At 32.7% G+C, this 18,552-nt stretch overlaps 1 protein-coding gene across 6 annotated transcripts in view; it reads left to right on the forward strand.

The window, feature by feature from the left end:
• ROBO2 (roundabout guidance receptor 2) overlaps nt 1–18,552 on the forward strand; it is a 1,146,968-nt gene that overhangs the window by 1,072,385 nt on the left and 56,031 nt on the right. For all 6 annotated transcript variants that reach the window (XM_045520906.2, XM_045520891.2, XM_045520872.2 and 3 more), the window contains exons 15-17: nt 5,677–5,908; nt 8,639–8,763; nt 11,040–11,211. In XM_045520906.2, the coding sequence (XP_045376862.1) occupies nt 5,677–5,908; nt 8,639–8,763; nt 11,040–11,211 (529 nt within the window). The remainder of the gene's footprint in view (nt 1–5,676; nt 5,909–8,638; nt 8,764–11,039; nt 11,212–18,552) is intronic.

The following is an 18,552-nucleotide window of genomic DNA, read 5'->3' on the forward strand; positions in this document are numbered from 1 at the left end:
TATTTTAATATATGCTAAGAATGTTCAATTCCATGCATTATTAAATATCAACCTGCCAATGTTATTTCAGAATGCAAAATGTTTTCACCTCATGATAGCCACTGCAGTGAAAACAATAAATAGCATAAAAATAGCCATATTTCTCATATTAGAGACTATTAACCCTTGTACATGGGTTTGTGTCTATGTGTGTGTCTGTGTTTTGTGAAAAGCCTGATAATGGTCTTCCTTGTGCATAATACCAGGTAGTGTCAACTTCTCATTTCTTGCCTGAGACTTCTCTATTATAGCCTCTGAAAATCCTAAGGAAATATATCGGGATAATAAAAACTCTCTCTATATGTGGTAGATCATGTGTACTGTACAGGTAATGGTCACTTGAGTTAGTGATATCTAGAAGAATTTCACTTTAACTACATTGGCAAGAAAGTGTGTATAATTATGTCTCTGTTATTGTTGTTGACGGTATTGTTCTTGTGGTAGGAGAAGAATGACTGTAAGTCAAAAACAATGGATTTTTTCCCCCACTTAGTGTCCAAATTTTTTAAGGAAATAACTATTTCATCCATTTCCATCAATTCCTTTAACCCGGAAGTTGAGAAAAGAAAACTGATTATTTTTTATTAGTTCTTAATTATGTTTGAAATACAAAACACAGTGAAGAAAATTATGTCAGTATCCTTTTAATAATAAATCCATTGAAAAAATTCAGTTCAACAAGCATTTTTTGAGGCCCAATTTTTTACTAGATGTGGAGGAATGCTATATAAAGAGACAGAAATCTACTTGAGAAAAATGTGGAAATTTTTAATGATGGTACACAGAAAGTAAGAGCCATAGCTGACATATACACATCTTACAAACAAAGATCAATCAAAGAGGAAGTGAGTAATTCTATCCTCAGGTATCAGAAACCGAATTACCACTTACCTACATCTATATGCGGAAATATGGAGGCATGACTGTATTAGAACAGTAGAAACTAAATTAACATTTAAGGCTGTTTAGTTCAAATCTATAATTATATAAAATGAACAATGCAGACAGGTTGAGCAATGTTCCCACATCTAATTATAGGTAAAGATAGGATTAGAATTTACTTAATCTAAATCTGCTTTTTGTGTTTTTCACTTTAAACATAAACTGTAGACAAATATTAGTTCAAAGAAATGCCTTTTAATAGTTGAATTTCAACATATGATCCTGGAGTTAGCCTGTGAGTACAAAACTGGATAATGCTTTAACAAAAATAAAACTAAATTTATAATGTTTTAAGGGTAATTATGATTATCTAAGATGACATTGTTTCTAATTTTATTTTGGATATAATTTCACATAGACAGATTCTGTTTTCTGCATAGAATGGTTTCTATTCTTCTGCTTCCATGAAGGGAACATAATGACCTCATCATTTTTCCAGTGGCACAGGAAGCGTATTATCTGCCATGCCTCTTCCATCTTTCTGTAGCTTTGGTGAGATACAAAACTAACAAAGCCAAGGAAGTGGTTATATTTTTTAATAACAGATTTTCCGTCGTTCTCAATTGAAAAAGTCTTCTCTGCTTTGTTATGAGTTTTGAAGAGGCTTCTTTTTTAAGCTGCTTCTAAATGTGGGAATTATTTGGGTAAGAATCAAAGTCATTATGTTTATGAAGTTAATCACTCTTAAAGTCACAGAGTTTGAAAGAATAAATCAAATCAAATCAAAATTGCAGGTCAGTAGTCTGGGAGTTCTTCCAAGAGAAGGACCTTGTCATATTCATCTCTATATCCCAAGAAATTTGTCATTACTGATTTGCATAGCTCTCTCCCTCATGAACTTGACTTTGGTAAGTCTGAAGTTCATGCTTTCGTTTCTGTTTTTTCAGAGCAGAGCATTTATTATGAACTACTTTTTCAATAACTGTCTGTTGAATGATCAAATCAAGTTGTTTTCATACATTTTAATTTTTTTTTACTCTTAAAAAAGAAAGTGTTCAATTGTATCACAAATTTCCCGTGAATTTGTAGTTACACGTGCTATAAATATGAATGTATTTGAGAGATAAATTTAGTGAAATAAAGTTAGGCTAGAGGTTTGATCCGTTGCCAAAGAAATTATAACTAAACATTTTATGTTTGTGTCTTATTTTCAGCTTACCAAATGTATATGTTCTTTAAGTTCTCACATTGTTAGTATTTGAGTTACAAACACGTTGATGTTTGAGGGAAGAAATACATTCCCTGCCTATGTATTTAGACTGGGGACCAGATGATGTGGTTTGTCAGGAGTTGGCAGGATTCTGTTACCAGACACATAGGACATTTAGATGGGCAAGACCATCCTCCTGGCCCACAGGCTAATCTTGAAGCATCAGTAGTTAGCAAAGGCTGCTTTCTCAAAATGACTGCTCTTGTGAGGGTAGGCAAAAATGATGAAAATGATTGTTTCATGAAGAAAATAGCAATGAATCTCTTATTTTAAAATGATTATTCTAATCTGTGTGTGTGTGTGTGTTCTGTTTTTATTAAAGGACAGAAGGAATGACAGGCCCCTTGCCCCTTAAACATCACAGCTACTGGTATTTCAGAACTTAGTTAAATACAGATCAGTTCCTTAGCAGCCTAAGCCCACCAAAGAAAACTCACTTTGAATTTTCAGTATAGATGGAAATTTTTTTAATTGAAAAGATAGATATTGAGCATCTCATTTTAAACCTTTTAATGAAAGTGCTGATTGAGGACCACATACCAGCCCCCTTGTTTAGCATCTTCCTTACTTAACAGTGGTGCTTTATCATTGCGCATCTCTAAGACTTGCAGAGTGCTTTAAACAATGTTGATCATTTAATTGCTTCTGTGCCCTTGTAATATGGACATTATTTGAGCAAACTGAGTAAACTGAGGCTCAGAAAGTTTAAAAGGCTAAGCCTCAACTGAGACTTTACAACTTGAAGACAAACTCTCTTCATTCCATGTTTTGCTTAAGACAACCATTTTTTTAATTCCAGAAAATACCAATTTTTTTCAAATTCTATAAACCCATAGATTTGTAGCCAGACTCTGATTATAATTAACTCTAAAAGAAAATCCTCTTTCTTGTAATCAGAATGTTAATAACACTAGTGACAAGCACATGGTTCAACTTGAAAGTGACCACTTGTCAAAATACGCTCCCAATCAGTGGTGTAGAACACATGTCCACCAAAGGCCCGCCAATTTTTTTTAAAGGTGACATGCAGCACTTTTATTTTTGCTTCCACCTATAACAACAAATTTCCTCCTGGAAAGAATGTATAGCAACCATTCAAGATCAAGTTAAACTATTTAGCTATTAAATTGGCCATTAGAACATACTGGTTGAAGGGAGTATATGCTGAAGTGAGCAAAGCAATGTTGTGTAGTAAACATTAGCTTCATAAAGTCCCTAAAACACTTAATTAATGAAAACCAAACATGGATAAAACCAATTTACCCTGATTTACAGACTCCCTTCATCTGGAAACAGCTGCTTAATGTTCTCCTTAAAAACACAGCTTGCTTCTTTCAGTATTAACAAGCTATTATTGTGAGTTATGTCTTTCTTTCAGTATATAAATTCACTTAAAACGAAGGCAGAGAAGTTTATAAAATGCAAGCTTAATGTTGTTTTAACATACGCTGCAAGGATTTTTTTGAACATTGACAGTTTTGATGAAAGGCATCTCTCTTTGGCTCTCATAAATTTAGCTTTTTGCTTTTTCCTTGTTTTATAATGTCAGAAACAACTTCTACTTTCCAAAAATATATATACTTTGGTACAGACACAAAATGGTAGCATGAGTGAGGATTCAGAGATCATAAGCTTTGGTATCAGAAATGAGCTTACTTTTCTTTGACATAAACTCATACAAGTGTAGCACTGATTCCACAAATCTTTGATGGTTAGAAAGCTGTCAGGTGGGTGAAGGAATTGTTACTTGTTGAGACTGATCTGTGAAACTGGAATTAGCTATACTTAGAACACACATGCTCATGCTCACCAATTGTATGGGTTTTGCTAGCTTGGACATTCCAAATACCAAAAAAAAAAAAAAAAAGTTGCCTTTGTTCCACTGTATTTTGATTGAAGTCCTGTATTTTTAAATTTTCTGCCTTCACTTAAAAAATATTTTTAAATTCTGCAACTAATGAAGAAATGCTAGAAGTTAATACATGAAAGAATACCTTCTATTTATTATGTGTTAACAGTTAGATAAAGACTTTTTTTAAAAGCTGAAATAACCATTTCTATCATCACCTTCTTTATTTCCTCTCTCCTCAGTCTTCCTAAAATGAGGTTATTCCATCTCTTCTCCATTGAATTTTACACTTTATTTGACAGTGAAATATGTCAAGTTAAAGGCTTCTTAGAATATAGCTATTAAACTATAGTATGTAGAATATTAATTGCAGAAGGTGCTGTGATATTATATTTAAGTCAAGCATTTCTAGAAAATGACAAGCATTAAAAATATTTAAAAAGCTAACAGTCCTTTTGTCCCTGAAATGAAACAATGGCAAAACTCCAATAAAGATTGTTTAATGACTGTAAAAAGAGAACTTGTTTTTTGATATTTTCTGATATTTTGATACTCATTTTCTTCAAAAATGTCAGATTTTTATTAAAAACAGCTGCTTATCCTCTGTACTTCAGATGAATGAAAGGATCGAGACAGTTGTTAAATTGTGCCAGTAAGTAGGACTGTGGGAGGAGCAAGAAGTTGGGAAATTAATAGAAATGTCATCTGTTTAATATGTGTTAATGGGTATAAGTTTTCATACGCATTTAATACAGGCTCAAGCTCCACAATTCAGAGTCCCTCTCATATGCTTCCTTCAGCCACAGGCATTTTATACATGCTGTTCATACTCTTCTTCCCTTGGATAAATCCTACTTTCCTTGCAGATTTCAGCACTTCTTAGGGAAACCTCCCCACTTCTTGATTCAGTCAATTTCCTCTCCACTCCAGGCTTTCTTAGCTCCTAGTACATCTCATTCATAATAATGGCATATGTTTATTTGTTGTGAATGGAACTGGCCCATAGTTTGAGTGATCATTAGAAAACTGCCACCCTTCACCTGAACTTTAAGTACCATGAGGCCAGGGACTGATTCTACTTTCATTCTCCATTTTTATCCTCAGAGTTTAGCAGAATAACTGGCACCTATTAGTAGGTGAAGGTATTAGTTTGAGTGAGTGAAGGTATTGGTGAGTGAACAAGGGATGAGAATGGAGACTCATGACAAATAACACACTGCATATAAAACCACAAACATGAAAATTGTTAAATACCAAAAAAAAAAGAACAAACAGATGAGCAAGATGCAATGAAGCTAGAAAAAATGGCAAGTTTAGGCCTTTACAAGCCTTTGTAGTAATCCAAAGAATTTGTACTAATCCAAAGAATTTGAGTAATTAAGTATCTTAGACACTGAAGTATTTTAAACAGGAGAGAGGGTTGTTCCACTCTTCATGTTGGAAATCACTTAGGAGCAATGTGAGCTTAAAACTGGAAGAGGATATTAGAAGCAGGGAGATGAATTAGAAAGCCATGGCATCATTCAGATGATAGTTGATGAGGACTGAAACAGGGACAAAAGAAATGAGAACAGTTCCACTGTGACATTGGAAATACTTCCATCTGGTTTCAAAAGCTTTTTGCCATGTTTTTCAGGTTGATCGCCAACCCCAGTTTATTCAAGGCTACCGAGTGATGTACCGTCAGACTTCAGGCCTGCAGGCGATGTCAACGTGGCAGAATTTAGACGCCAAAGTCCCAACTGAGCGCAGTGCTGTCTTAGTCAATCTGAAAAAGGGGGTGACTTATGAAATTAAAGTTCGGCCATATTTTAACGAGTTCCAAGGAATGGATAGTGACGCTAAAACAGTTCGTACTACTGAAGAAGGTCAGTTTTCAGATTTCTAACATAAACCAAACTGAAGTCATAAAGAAATCAATTTCCATTGACATTCTAGTTTATCATCTTCCTTAGAAGAGTAGCAAGAGAGAATCTAAAACTCAGTACAGAAAGTGTCATTTTCTCCTTTTATGCTAAGAACTCCACAGAATCTAACAACTCAAAAAAATGACATTCAGGTAATGAATTTCTCTTATGAAAACATTTGCTTCAAATCTTGCTTATCAGTGCACTGGAATTTGATTATAACATTTTCCCATTTTTTTTAACATGGGTTTAGTGCATTTGGCTTCATTAAAAGATAGGCTAATGGAAACTCAAGAACACAGGCGGTTCCTTGTCACTCCTCTGTTTTTGGTGTAGTAAAGAATGACATTTTCTTTTATAAGCTTTTTTCCCTATGGGTTCTGCCTGTCTAATTCATAGTTTCTAATCTGGAAGATCACTTGCACATTTGCATTAGCATTATTCTTAGTGATATTCCCTCTCCCTCTCCCCTTTGTAACTTTTCTTGCCTGCAGATACTTTAAAGTCAGTCTGTGATGGACATGAAATTAATATAGGTCTCAACCAGTCCATTTTCTAGTGTCTCCTTCACTAAACTAGAGGTTTATAATAAATGGTATCGTCAATGTACAAAAAAATCAGATAAGTATAATAAATTCCTCCTTTTCTGCTTTTCTACTAATTTTATGTATGTACACTGTTCCAGTAAAAAGCCTTTTTTTCTAAACATATTGTATATAAATAAATGTAAGAGCAGCCTTAAGAAAATGCATGTAGATTGTTCATGCTAACATAGATGTTCATGTTTGACCAAAGAGCTTTTTAATTATACACACCTTACAATAAGCAACACAGTGGAATGTTACCTTCACGTTGGTTTACAGTGTGATACATTGACATGGGCAGAAATGCATATTTTTAAAGGCATCATTAATCTACTTTCAGGATTTATAAAGGAAAAAATTACTAAAAATTAATAATAGTATCTTTATCCACCGTTGAATTTTACTCTATGTTGAAAATGTGTAGAACTAATGAGTGGGGTGGGTAAATTTAATACAGAATGCTACGTTTGAAGCATACTTCCAAAAATCAATTTCACTGCAGTTAGACTTTTCCTCTAGATTAGAAACTTGTCACCATTCGGTATACCTTCATCTCTGATTCCTGTGGCCTCTGAAGGGAACAAAGGGAACTCAGCTGGGCTGTGTCTGGGAACGATGAGTGGGTTCTTTCACATCTGTATCTGGGATAATTGACCTGTCGGGAAACAGGCCTGGTGTTCTCACCAAGCCAGCAGTAAGGCAAATGGGAAAGCACTTTTCAAAAGTGCTGCTTTTCAGTGAAGTCTACTTAATAACTACACAACTGGTAGTTAAACAGTTGGGTTTATGTCATTGTGCCATATCTTGGAGCAACGTTATCACAGAGGAATAATAAAGAACAGTATTGTGGTGATGTGTCTGTGTGTGTTTTATACGCAATGCAAGTATGACCGTACTTCAGTGAAATATGTCACGACAGATTTGCCAAACACGGGAAACTTTGCTGATAGGCTTTTAAAATATCTTTTATGACTGAGTGTATTCATTTTCAAAGAACTAAACTGTAAAGTTATGAAAGCTTATATATGAAACTATTTCATACCACAAAATTAATTGAATTTTTTTAATTGTTAGTGCTTTGATTTTCCTTTATCAGCCTTTGGTTTAAACTCAGATATTCACTGAAATGGATAAGTTTTTCTGCAAAATTAGTGCAGCTTAGCCCTCAGATACACTGGGTAGGAGATGTTGCAGTCCAAAGTCATGAATTTTTTCTTACTCATCTTTTCTCAGCACAATTATAATTACTTATAGGAGAAACCATAAAAGAAGAGAACTGTAGGAAATTAAAATCTGCCCATTTCACATTTGACCCAACATGAACTGTTTTCATTTATATCTTCAGAGTTCCTTGCCCATCAATGTAAAATAAGTTTTAAATCTTAAATTATGGGTCAATTTGTAACAGTCAGTTATTTTTCTCAGTATGAAAACAGAAGTGTCTTGTTTCTGTGTTGGTGAGATTTATAGCCATGTTGCTATTTTTATGTATTAAACACAAACCAGAACAAAACAAAAAGATTGTCAGTAATGCTACCACTCAGAGATAATGACTGATAAAATTCTGGAATGCAGGAGAATATTTTTGATAGTGATGTGAGTTTTTGTTGTTGTTGTTGTTGTTGTTTTGGTTTGGTTTTTGGTTGGTTGTTTTTCCATAAAGGGAGCCTATTAGAGTCAAAAGAATCCAAGTTCTAGAATCTGGGTTCAAATTCTCCCTGATTGTTTGTCTTAAATAAGTCTTTTGCAGTAGCCTTCTGTTTTCTTACCTGTAAAACTGAGATAAGAGTTGTTTTTATTTCCTGAGGTTATTGTGAGAATTAAATCTGACATTCAGTTCAGGGCATATAGGAAACACTCATTAGAATGTTAGCTGTTAAGTTTATTAATGAGGACATGTTACCATAGCTTGGAATTTGCTTTAAATCTAACCATTATATTTAAAGGATTAAAAAAATAAAAACTCATTGTTGAATACTATCTGCAAATTCAGAACTACTGGAAACCAGAACCTCTTGTATCTTGTCTTTATGTTCATATTTTGTAAGGAGCATTAATGCACACCAAGATTTACAGTTTGTGTTTATTCTAATCACTTCCTCCACAGCCCCAAGTGCCCCTCCACAATCTGTCACTGTCCTGACAGTCGGAAGCCACAATAGCACAAGTATTAGTGTTTCCTGGGATCCTCCTCCACCAGATCATCAGAATGGAATTATCCAAGAATACAAGGTAGGGCCTGGATGAAGAAGGAAGGTCCACAGATGACAGTTCCCAGAGAAGTCTCAGGGTCACATGGATGAAGAACATTTCTAGTGGCTCCCTTATTAACTTGAGTGTAAATTAATTTTTTATATCTTTGTGCAACACGTAAAGAGACAAATGCATATATCCTACCTCCAGGGTCACAGATAACTCAGACTCAGTTGGACAAGTAAACCATAACAATGCAGTGGGGTTTTTTTTGAATAATGTGATTGCAGAACTTCAAAGATTTAGAGAGATGAGGTACAAGGTAGATAGTGAAGCCCTGTCCCAGAAAATGCCTTTATCTTTTTTACTAGATTTCTGTGTAATGGGCCTTAGAGCAGCTGTTTTTAAACCGTATTCTCATAAAACAATGCTTCAAGGCTTTAAAGAGTTGGGATGGGAATATAAGGGTGGGCGTACCAGCTTCCACTCCAGGTCTGCTTTGATCATGTTATTGAGGTTCTGTAAAATATTTCACTTGAAAAAAGAGAGCCATTGAGAATACAAATTTTGAAAAACTCTCGTGTTTCAACTGATGAATTTATTGCTGTTGAGAAGCAATATATATCCAGTTTCTTCGCCATCATTTGAGAGACATCTTTTAAGAGACATAAGGTGTCTAACTTTGAGAAGTAAAATTCTGATTAACTGTGATGTGACTGGACAACATGGGAGAGTAAAACACCTCATTTAAACCTTGTAAAAATTTAAAACTATGGCTTTTTGCTATTGATAAGTATTTATAGAATTCTGACAATAACAAACTAAGTACATCTATTAGAAGAGAAAACTAGACCCCACCTTACCCCAGAAATTCCTAGTTGGTATGTGAAATTAAGCCAAATCATTTCACTCAAAACATTGTTATTTCTAAGAAAAATAAAGATTCATTTAAAATAGAATTTTCTTAAGTTAATGGCTAAGTTACTGAAGCAAATAGACTAAATTTGCAAGAGCATTTTAAAAAATTATCCCCATCACATTATAAAGAAATGTGAATAAGAAAATAAGAATAAGTGTATTTATAATAGCATAATTATATATGTTCTGAAATTTTGTAAGTGTTAGGATACGTTGTTTTAAAAGCAAAAAAGTTATCTACCCTGGGGTGTGTGTGTTTTAATGAAGTTAGGATTTTACTTTTGTGTCATTTAGGGTTACATATCCTGAACTTCCATTTATTTAAATACTGATCTTTTTTACAACATGGTAATTATTTTGTAAGTTGTAAATTTCTTAGTCATACGAGATTTATACATTTATTAAAAATGTGTATATTTTGTGAGGGCTGAATATTCCTTCATTAGAAACTTAAGCTTCATAAATTAAATAAAAGAAATCTACAATTCAAAACTGTTATTTTCAAGAAAAAATTTTAGGAAGTTAACCTGTTTCAGAAACAAGTCTTGTGTGTTCCTACTTATGTGTCCCCATGTAGACTGCAAATACTGTATAATATTATACAAGTAAGTATACACAGTAGAATTTTTATAACACATTTTACAGCAAGAGATTTCCATATCCCAGAAGAAAGTGTAACTTAAAATATGAATCTTATTTGAAGTAAAAGCCTAGCATTCCTCACATTAGTGTTTAAAGACTTCTCACCACTTTGTTCTCATGCATGTGTATGTGTGTAGATATGTTTGATCAATATTAAGATTTATTACTGTCAATGTAAATATTGCCTTTAATTTTGTCTTAGTCAATACCTGTAACTTAAGTCAATTAATCTTGTTAACTACTTATATGTAAGTTAATATTTTCCTAAATGAAATATAAATTACTTAGATGTGCATCTATATACTTTGGATACTAAGTTCATAATCACCATATTTTTAATAGATTACATGTATAATAAATCTTGATAAGTAAATTAAGCAGAGGAATTTTATGTATTTTAATCTATACCTGAATGCTGTGTGCAACCAAGGACCACTTTCCAGACTTAGCAGAGATGTTAAGGGAATCATTGTACTATGAATATTTAGTGTTGATTGTAAAATATAAAGGAACACTGCATAGTTTTAGCTTCTTATTGTTCTTCCTTTAATACACAAATACACACATATCTATATCTATACATTATATTATATATAAATGATAGAAATTAAGTCTTAGAAAGTGTCATTTACAAATACTTCAATAAGCCTAGAAAATAGATTGTTCACTACTAAAAAATTTAATCAATTATAATGATCTAATTACCAGAAAGGATAATTTTATATTCTTTTGTTATTCATTTTACGTTTGTATAGATCTGGTGTCTGGGGAATGAAACGCGATTCCACATCAACAAAACTGTAGATGCAGCCATTCGATCCGTAATAATTGGTGGATTATTCCCAGGTATTCAGTACCGGGTAGAGGTTGCAGCTAGTACCAGTGCAGGTGTTGGAGTCAAGAGTGAGCCCCAGCCGATAATAGTTGGTGAGTACCAATCTGTATGGTCTGTGCTTTAGAGTCAGTCAACTGGTAACAAGGTAGATTGTTTTTTTGAACCTGCATCCCAACAATGGATAGGTGAGAATGAGTGCTAAGATGTGTACATCACATAAGCAAATAGGTTAACTAGCATTTCTAACAAAAAATGTTTAGCAATTGCTCGTGGTCTTAAAATTTCCACCAACTTCTTAAAATCATAGTAGTCATTAAGAATTTAAATGCTGAAAGTTGGTTTGAAAATTATTTTTAATCAATAGTTTCATTTGTAATTTTGATGCCATTGAAATATAATAGGAAATGAGGCAGTTACTGAAGAAAGCACATGATGTTTCAAATCTATATGCTTCCTCTTAGCCAGAAAAATGTCAAAAATTAACCAGAAACAGGCCAGAAGAAACTTTGTAATCCAAATATACTATCCCAAAGAAGAAATCTCTCTTAAATCTACTATCATCATTACAGAAAATTGCTGCCTATCACTGTTATGTTTGACATTTCTTGAAATATATATATATATATATGGAATCATATAGAATATAATATTTTGTGTCTGGCTTCTTTCACTAGACATAATGTTTTTGAGATTCACCCATATATGTATTATGCAATTTGTATGTTTTATTTCTGAACAGTATTCATTTGTGTGAATGTATCATATTTTTGTCTCTGCTTTTTCCTTGAGAGAATTTTTTTTTGAGGACATATGTTTTTATTTCTTTTGAAGAAATACCTAGAAGTGGAATTTCTGAGTAATAGCACTAATGTAGTTTGACTTTATAAGAAACGCTATTTTTTTCAAATTGCATAATTTTACATTTTCACTAGGAAAGAATATGACTTGCAATTTTTCTGCACTGTAACATTTGATGTTGCTATCTGTAATTTTAGCCATTCCAGTGAGTGTAAGAATACCTCATTATTGCTTTAACTTCAATTTTTCTTTGCTAACTAATGATATTGAGCAACTTTGCATGTGCTTATTGGCCATTCACATACTTTCTTTTGTGAATTTCCAAGTCTTTGCTTTTTTCAAAATGGTATCTTTGTCTCTTGTTACTGATTAAGAGGAGTCATTTGTACATTTTTGATGTAAATTCTCTGCCATACATTGTATTGCAAATATTTTTTCCTAATCTCTATCTTTCCTATTCATTTTCTTAATAGTGTCTTTTGGTGAACAGAAGTTTTAAATTTAAGTGATCTACAATTTGTCAAATTTTTCTTTCATGTTTAGTACTTTCTAAGAAACTGTGTCCTACCACTTCTGGATAGCAAGGATATTTTCTTCCAGAAGCTTTATAATTCTAGGTTTTATGGTTAGGTCTATAATTTATCTCAAAGTAATTGCATGTGGTTTGAGGGTTGAGGCTTACTTATTTCCACATGTATGTCAAAATGCATAGGCATCATTCATTGAAAAAATGTTCCTTTCCCCAATTAACTATATATGTGTGGGTGCATTCCTCGATTCCTTATGTTGTTCCACTTAGTTATTTGTCTATCCATACGCCAAACCAGACTGTCTTGATTACTATAGCTTATAAAAAGTCTTGAAAACAGGTAATGTTGAGTACTCCATCATTTTCTTCTGCAAAATTGTTTTGGCTATTCCAGACCTTTTGCTTTTCCATATACTTTTCAAATCAGCTTGTCAGTTTCTACAAAATTATGTTGGAATTGTGACAGTTGTTGTCTTTTAATTGAAGTGTTTATTATTTTTAATGTGATTATTGATGGGCTTAGAAAAACCTTTCTTCTGTGTATTTTTTTACCTGCTTATATTTGTACTTTCCTAATTTCCTGACTTCCTTTGGATGAATTAAATAGTGTTCTGTATTGCATTTTTATGTTCACTATCGTATTACTAAGTATACTTCTTTTTTGTCATGATTACTCTAGGATTAGCCTATAAAATAAGAATCTTAGAATAGATAGTTTCATTTTCCTTCCATTCAATCTTTTTGCTATTGTTATACTTTTTATTTCTACTCATGCAGTAAAAACCCAATATGCAAACATTAAAGTGTTACTTTAAACAATCAGATATCTTTCATATAAATTAAAACTAAGAAAAAATATTTTATGTAACTCATCTTTATCTGATATTTTGTTTCATTCAACCCCTTCAGTATCCCTGAGTTCCTCTATCTCTTTAACTTAGGAATGCCGTTCAGCCATGTTTGGATTCCCTTTCAGTGCATCCCATTTTACAAATTGTCTCCAGATTGAAAACTTTGAATATAATAAGATTCCCCTTGTTCGTTTTCCTTTTCTCATAGTCCTGCTTTGTTTCACGTATTTTGCCTAGTTTTTTGCTTGTTTATGATGGGATCACATGTCTCATTCCTGTTATTTCTTCATGGGCAGAAGTGGAAGTATCCCGTGAATTACCCAGTCCATATAATACATCTTCTGTTCTAGAATGCCCATTTATTTTCTTTTACATTTTCCATTTCCCTCTGGAATTTTCCTTTTGTTCATTCACTATGACTCTATTAATTTAAGTTCATGAACATATCATAATAGCTGCTTTAAAGTCTTTTTCTCCTAATTACAACATCTGTGTCATCTCATGGTCTATTTCTATTGATTACTTTTCCTCTTGATCTTGGGTCATTTTTTCCTCATTGTTCTTGTTGTCATTGTTATTGTTTTGCTTGTTTTTGCATCCTGGTAATTTTGTACCATATACTGGACGTTGTACATGACTTACTATACAAATTTGTGATCTTCCAAAAAGTGTTGGTTTTTGTTCTAGAGGACTGTTTATGTTTCGACCTTATTCTTAAGATAAAACCTCATTTGATCTTTACTCCTAAGACATGACACTCCTGAACTTTTAGTGAAAAGCTTAATATGTTTATCTAGTCATGGAATTTAAACTTCGGACACAGACTTCTCCGCAGTAGACATCAGCTGAAAAATCTGTTCAGCTTTTTTTAGCCTTTTACCTTTTGATTTTTACGAGATCCTTGAAATCTTCTTTCTGCCTTCACATTTCAGGGTTAACCCTAGGATTGAGGGAGAATTTATACACAGATTTGAGAGCATCACTCTCTAGTAGCTCCCAGTTTCACAAGTTTCTCCTTTAATTTTTAGTCACCCTGGCAGCTCTGAACGCTATCCTCTGACATCTCCTATCAATGAGATTGAAATGTTCTCTTGGGTTCTAGGTCCCTAGCACTACATGGAGTGAGCTCTCTAAGGGGAGAGAAAGCCTCATAAATGCAGATTTCTTTTCTTGTGTGGTTTTGTTCTTCAAGAGGCAAATCCCTTTAGTTCTCCCTGCTTTTATTTGTTTGTCAGTGTCTTTATTTTTTTAAATATTCTTCCTAGAGTTTACATATTCTAAAAATTCTTGTCCAGAGTTTGATACAAGCAAATGTGCCATTCCCATTCTTTTCTGTTTATTTTCTGAAATGATGCACACAGAGCCTACTGCCAATTTCTGGGAAATTGTTTCTTACTGCAAATTATTTACTGTATTTGAAGCGAGTTAACACTCAGTCTTAATGTTAACAATATTTGGACTCTCCAAGTATTCTTTGTTTTATATATTAAAAGCATTAAAAAAGTTATAGTATTAACTTTTCTTTAAATTGCCTTCCCTTTCTTAATTAGTCATACAGACTGAATTAATTTTTAACCTGAGGGAAACCTACAATCTTGCCCTTCTGAGATTTTCTAAAATAAATTGGAATAAGAAAGAAATACAAGTACACTCAAAAGGATTTAACTGATATATATATCTCATATATATTATATCATAATAATGAGTGTATATATATGTGTGTGTGTATATATATATATACTTATTTTTATTTCTATATATTTTCTAAATAATATTTAGACCATTTATGCTATTTAGAAATAAGCCATTAATTTTTCACTTAAAAAAACCTATAAATGAAAAATGTTTAAAAGGTATAGTTTTCTATGAGAACTCCTAGAAAGGTAAATACAGCTTTTTCCCCCACTGTCTCTCTAGCATATGTATGAAATAGATTGACTGAATATAATTTTTCTAAATCAAAGATCAGTAAGATTACCAAATATTTATACTTCCCTTTCATGTTTCCTTTTTCATTTCTATTATCTTAGGCAATAAATATAACTCTCAAACATGGGAAACTTGGTTTGTTTTGGTTTCAGTTTTAGTATTGGTTTTGATTGGTAGTGACTACCTCACAATATTTGGGGGATTGATTGCATTTGGAGGCAAGTAAAAAAAATTGTAAGAATACCATTTCCCTAAGCTCATATCATGACAGTTAAGAAATGAGCAGTCGTACGGTAACTTAAAATAATAAAAAAAGTTAATTTAGACTATTTTAAATCAAATGGAAAGTTTTGCTTACTTCTTGTATCATTTTAAAAAGACTAAGTGTTGACATGGATACAAATACCTCTTCATTTGTTTATATATCATACAGCTTTTCAGATTTTTCTATGAAATAAAAAATAATCCAGTAAGTAATATTTCTATCTCCTATTCATGTCATTCAAATACACAATGTCCAAGACATAATCAAAAACAAGTAGAACTGTACCACTTGAAATAAACACACACGTACACATAAGCACAGTTCATCCTGGAAAAGTCTGTTTGTCCTCGAGAGATTTATTTCTTTTTAATGTCTACTGCTGTACTGAAGAAGCCTTTAATTGTTTCTTTAATTACGCCTGCATATCTACCTTAACATCTTGTCTGATAACCTTACTACACAACTGTTTTTCCTTAGTTGAAAATTGATTTAGTGATTGCTGATCTCCTCTTCTCTTTCACTTTATTCTTTCCCTGTTGTCTGTTCAGTCCTGGAAACAGCACTTGAAGTGACTCAAGCTCTCCTTCATTTCCTTTTGCTTTAATTAAATCATGTATTGGCATTTGTTGTAATTTATGGCTGATAATTTTAGATTTGTCTTATGCCAGACCATGTACTGTTTCATCTGTTCCTTCTCTGTTTAGTTTTTATTCCAGAAAGTTACATTAAGGGACCATTCATTAAAATATTGTATAAACATCATAAACAGCCTTACACAGGCTTAAAAGTAGTAGTATTCTTTTGTCGGAAGTTTCCACTGATAAGATAACTTTTCCATCAAAATGTCCGTAATTCTTTATTGCTGCAATTACACACATGCATAAATGCAACCAAATACATTTACGTATGTAAGCATCAAACAGCAAGTCATATAACAAACATACGTTGACTTAAAATTCTCAGTAAGTTTGCTTAATAACATACCTGTTGTTTCTTTAATCATGTGGCCAGTTCACACTTACCTTACATAGTTGGTAATATTTGAAACAGCTGCAAATTTTCACAGTAATAGGTACAATCGAATCTGATGTGTCTAATTAATTTTTAGTCCAACAAATTAGTTTTGTTCTTTGTTACTCTCCAATGGGAGAAAGACATTATATTTCATTATATTTTTTTTGTCTGTAAGAACAGTGGTGCGTCACAGGTCACACACATCCCTTGTCTGTGCTTTAATTAGTCCAAATGACAACATTGTTTTAAAAATACTAGCAGCATAAGAAATAGTAATACACCTTGGGTTTCATAAATATTCCACTGTGTTAAATATGAATTTTATACACCTTTTGCACAGACAGATTTCCTTTTCTTTGTGCTATAAGGTGTTTTCTTTTTAGTAACTACTAGTATTTAGGACAGTCACCAGATATGTGTATGTCTCATATTGAAAATATGAGCTCATTGTAAATACATTTTTGACTATGTTTGTATGTATAATAATAATAATATGTTTGTATGTATAATAAGAACAGATAGATTAGGAAAACAAATCAGGTTTACTACACAGGGGATGCTAGTTTTTAAATCTGATATTTAACATGGAATACATTTCAGGAAAGGAATATTAATATGTATAAAAAATACCAGCAGCTGTAACAAAACAAGCAGGCATTCTGATTGGCTTAAATGTTTCCTTTTTTGTTCATAGCTCAGTCTAAAATGGGTCAGCAGTAATGGAGGCCAGGGTTTCTACTCCATAAAGTTTTTAGGGAAGTTGGATCCTTCCAGTCAATAGATCTACCATCTCTTAGTGGATCAGCATTCTCCAACAGATACCTAGTTTCTACCCAACATTTAGGAAAGAGAGAGTGTGATGTCCTGTCACAGCGGTGTATGGGTCAGGTCCAGAGGTAGTATGCATCTATCTGCCTGCCCACCCCTGGCCAATATCCAGTCACTTTGTTGCACTCAACTACAAGGGAGGCTAGGAAATATAGGCTAACTTTCTGCCTTGGAAATTGGAGAAACCATGGTAAACAAGACACCTGTTGTTTGTAGGACTCGCTTATCTAGGTAATTTACAACTTATATTCCTGGGATTACTGAGTGGCTCTTAAAGTAACTCCTAGCCTTAAGTGGGCCATACTTTTGAGTCACAAATTCCTGGTTTCCTATTAACTACTTTGCATACATCATCTCAATTAACCTTCCCAAATGTATGAAATAGTACTGTTGCCAACTAACAGAAACAGGGATTTAAAAAGATTAAGTGTCCTACATAAGCTCACTGCTTACTTAGCCAGTAAGTGGCAGAGATGATATGCAAATGTGGAACTTCAAAGCCTTGCTCTTTCTAATCTATTACAGTACCATGATAACTAATACAATGAAAGTCACACATTCCTTTGATGTGATATGCTAAAATTTGCCATTTATATTTTGCTTACAATTTATTTTTAAAGTCTTTGACTAGCCACTAAAACTCATCATGATATTGATGTAAGAAATCACTTAATTCTCCATGTCTGAATTTATTAATCTGTTAAATAAACATCTAAATCCTTGCTCTTCAATGATATGATTCCTTGAGTTTTAAACCTGTTAAAAAAATGTGGATTGAGACTTTCTTTATTGTCTCAAGTCTAAATTGTCAAAAACATGACTACTTCTAGAATTATCTTACTCCACATTTAAATGTATGTTTTTGTTATATAGACCTTAGAACTAATTTTAACTTGTTTGGATCCAACATCCACTTGGGTTTTCAAATTAGTTTCAAATTCTTTAAGGGTATATACAAGTTTTATCTTTTGGTGACATTTTAACTATAGATATTAATATCTATAAAAAGGTGTTTACATAATTATTATAGTTTTATATAGTATTTTAATACCATCCAGAAAATTAAAGAATGTTTGATCAAAATAAATTCTCTGGTAGAATATTAAGGGCAATATTTTTGTGGATCATTAACATTTGCATTCAGGCAGTGCTAAAGGGAAAGGTAATTTGCAAATACCTTGTGTTACATGTTGTAGATGCTTTTCCTTCATGAGAATTA

The sequence above is a fragment of the Camelus bactrianus genome, chromosome 1 (genome assembly GCF_048773025.1).
Source record: "Camelus bactrianus isolate YW-2024 breed Bactrian camel chromosome 1, ASM4877302v1, whole genome shotgun sequence".
Lineage (NCBI taxonomy): Eukaryota > Metazoa > Chordata > Mammalia > Artiodactyla > Camelidae > Camelus > Camelus bactrianus.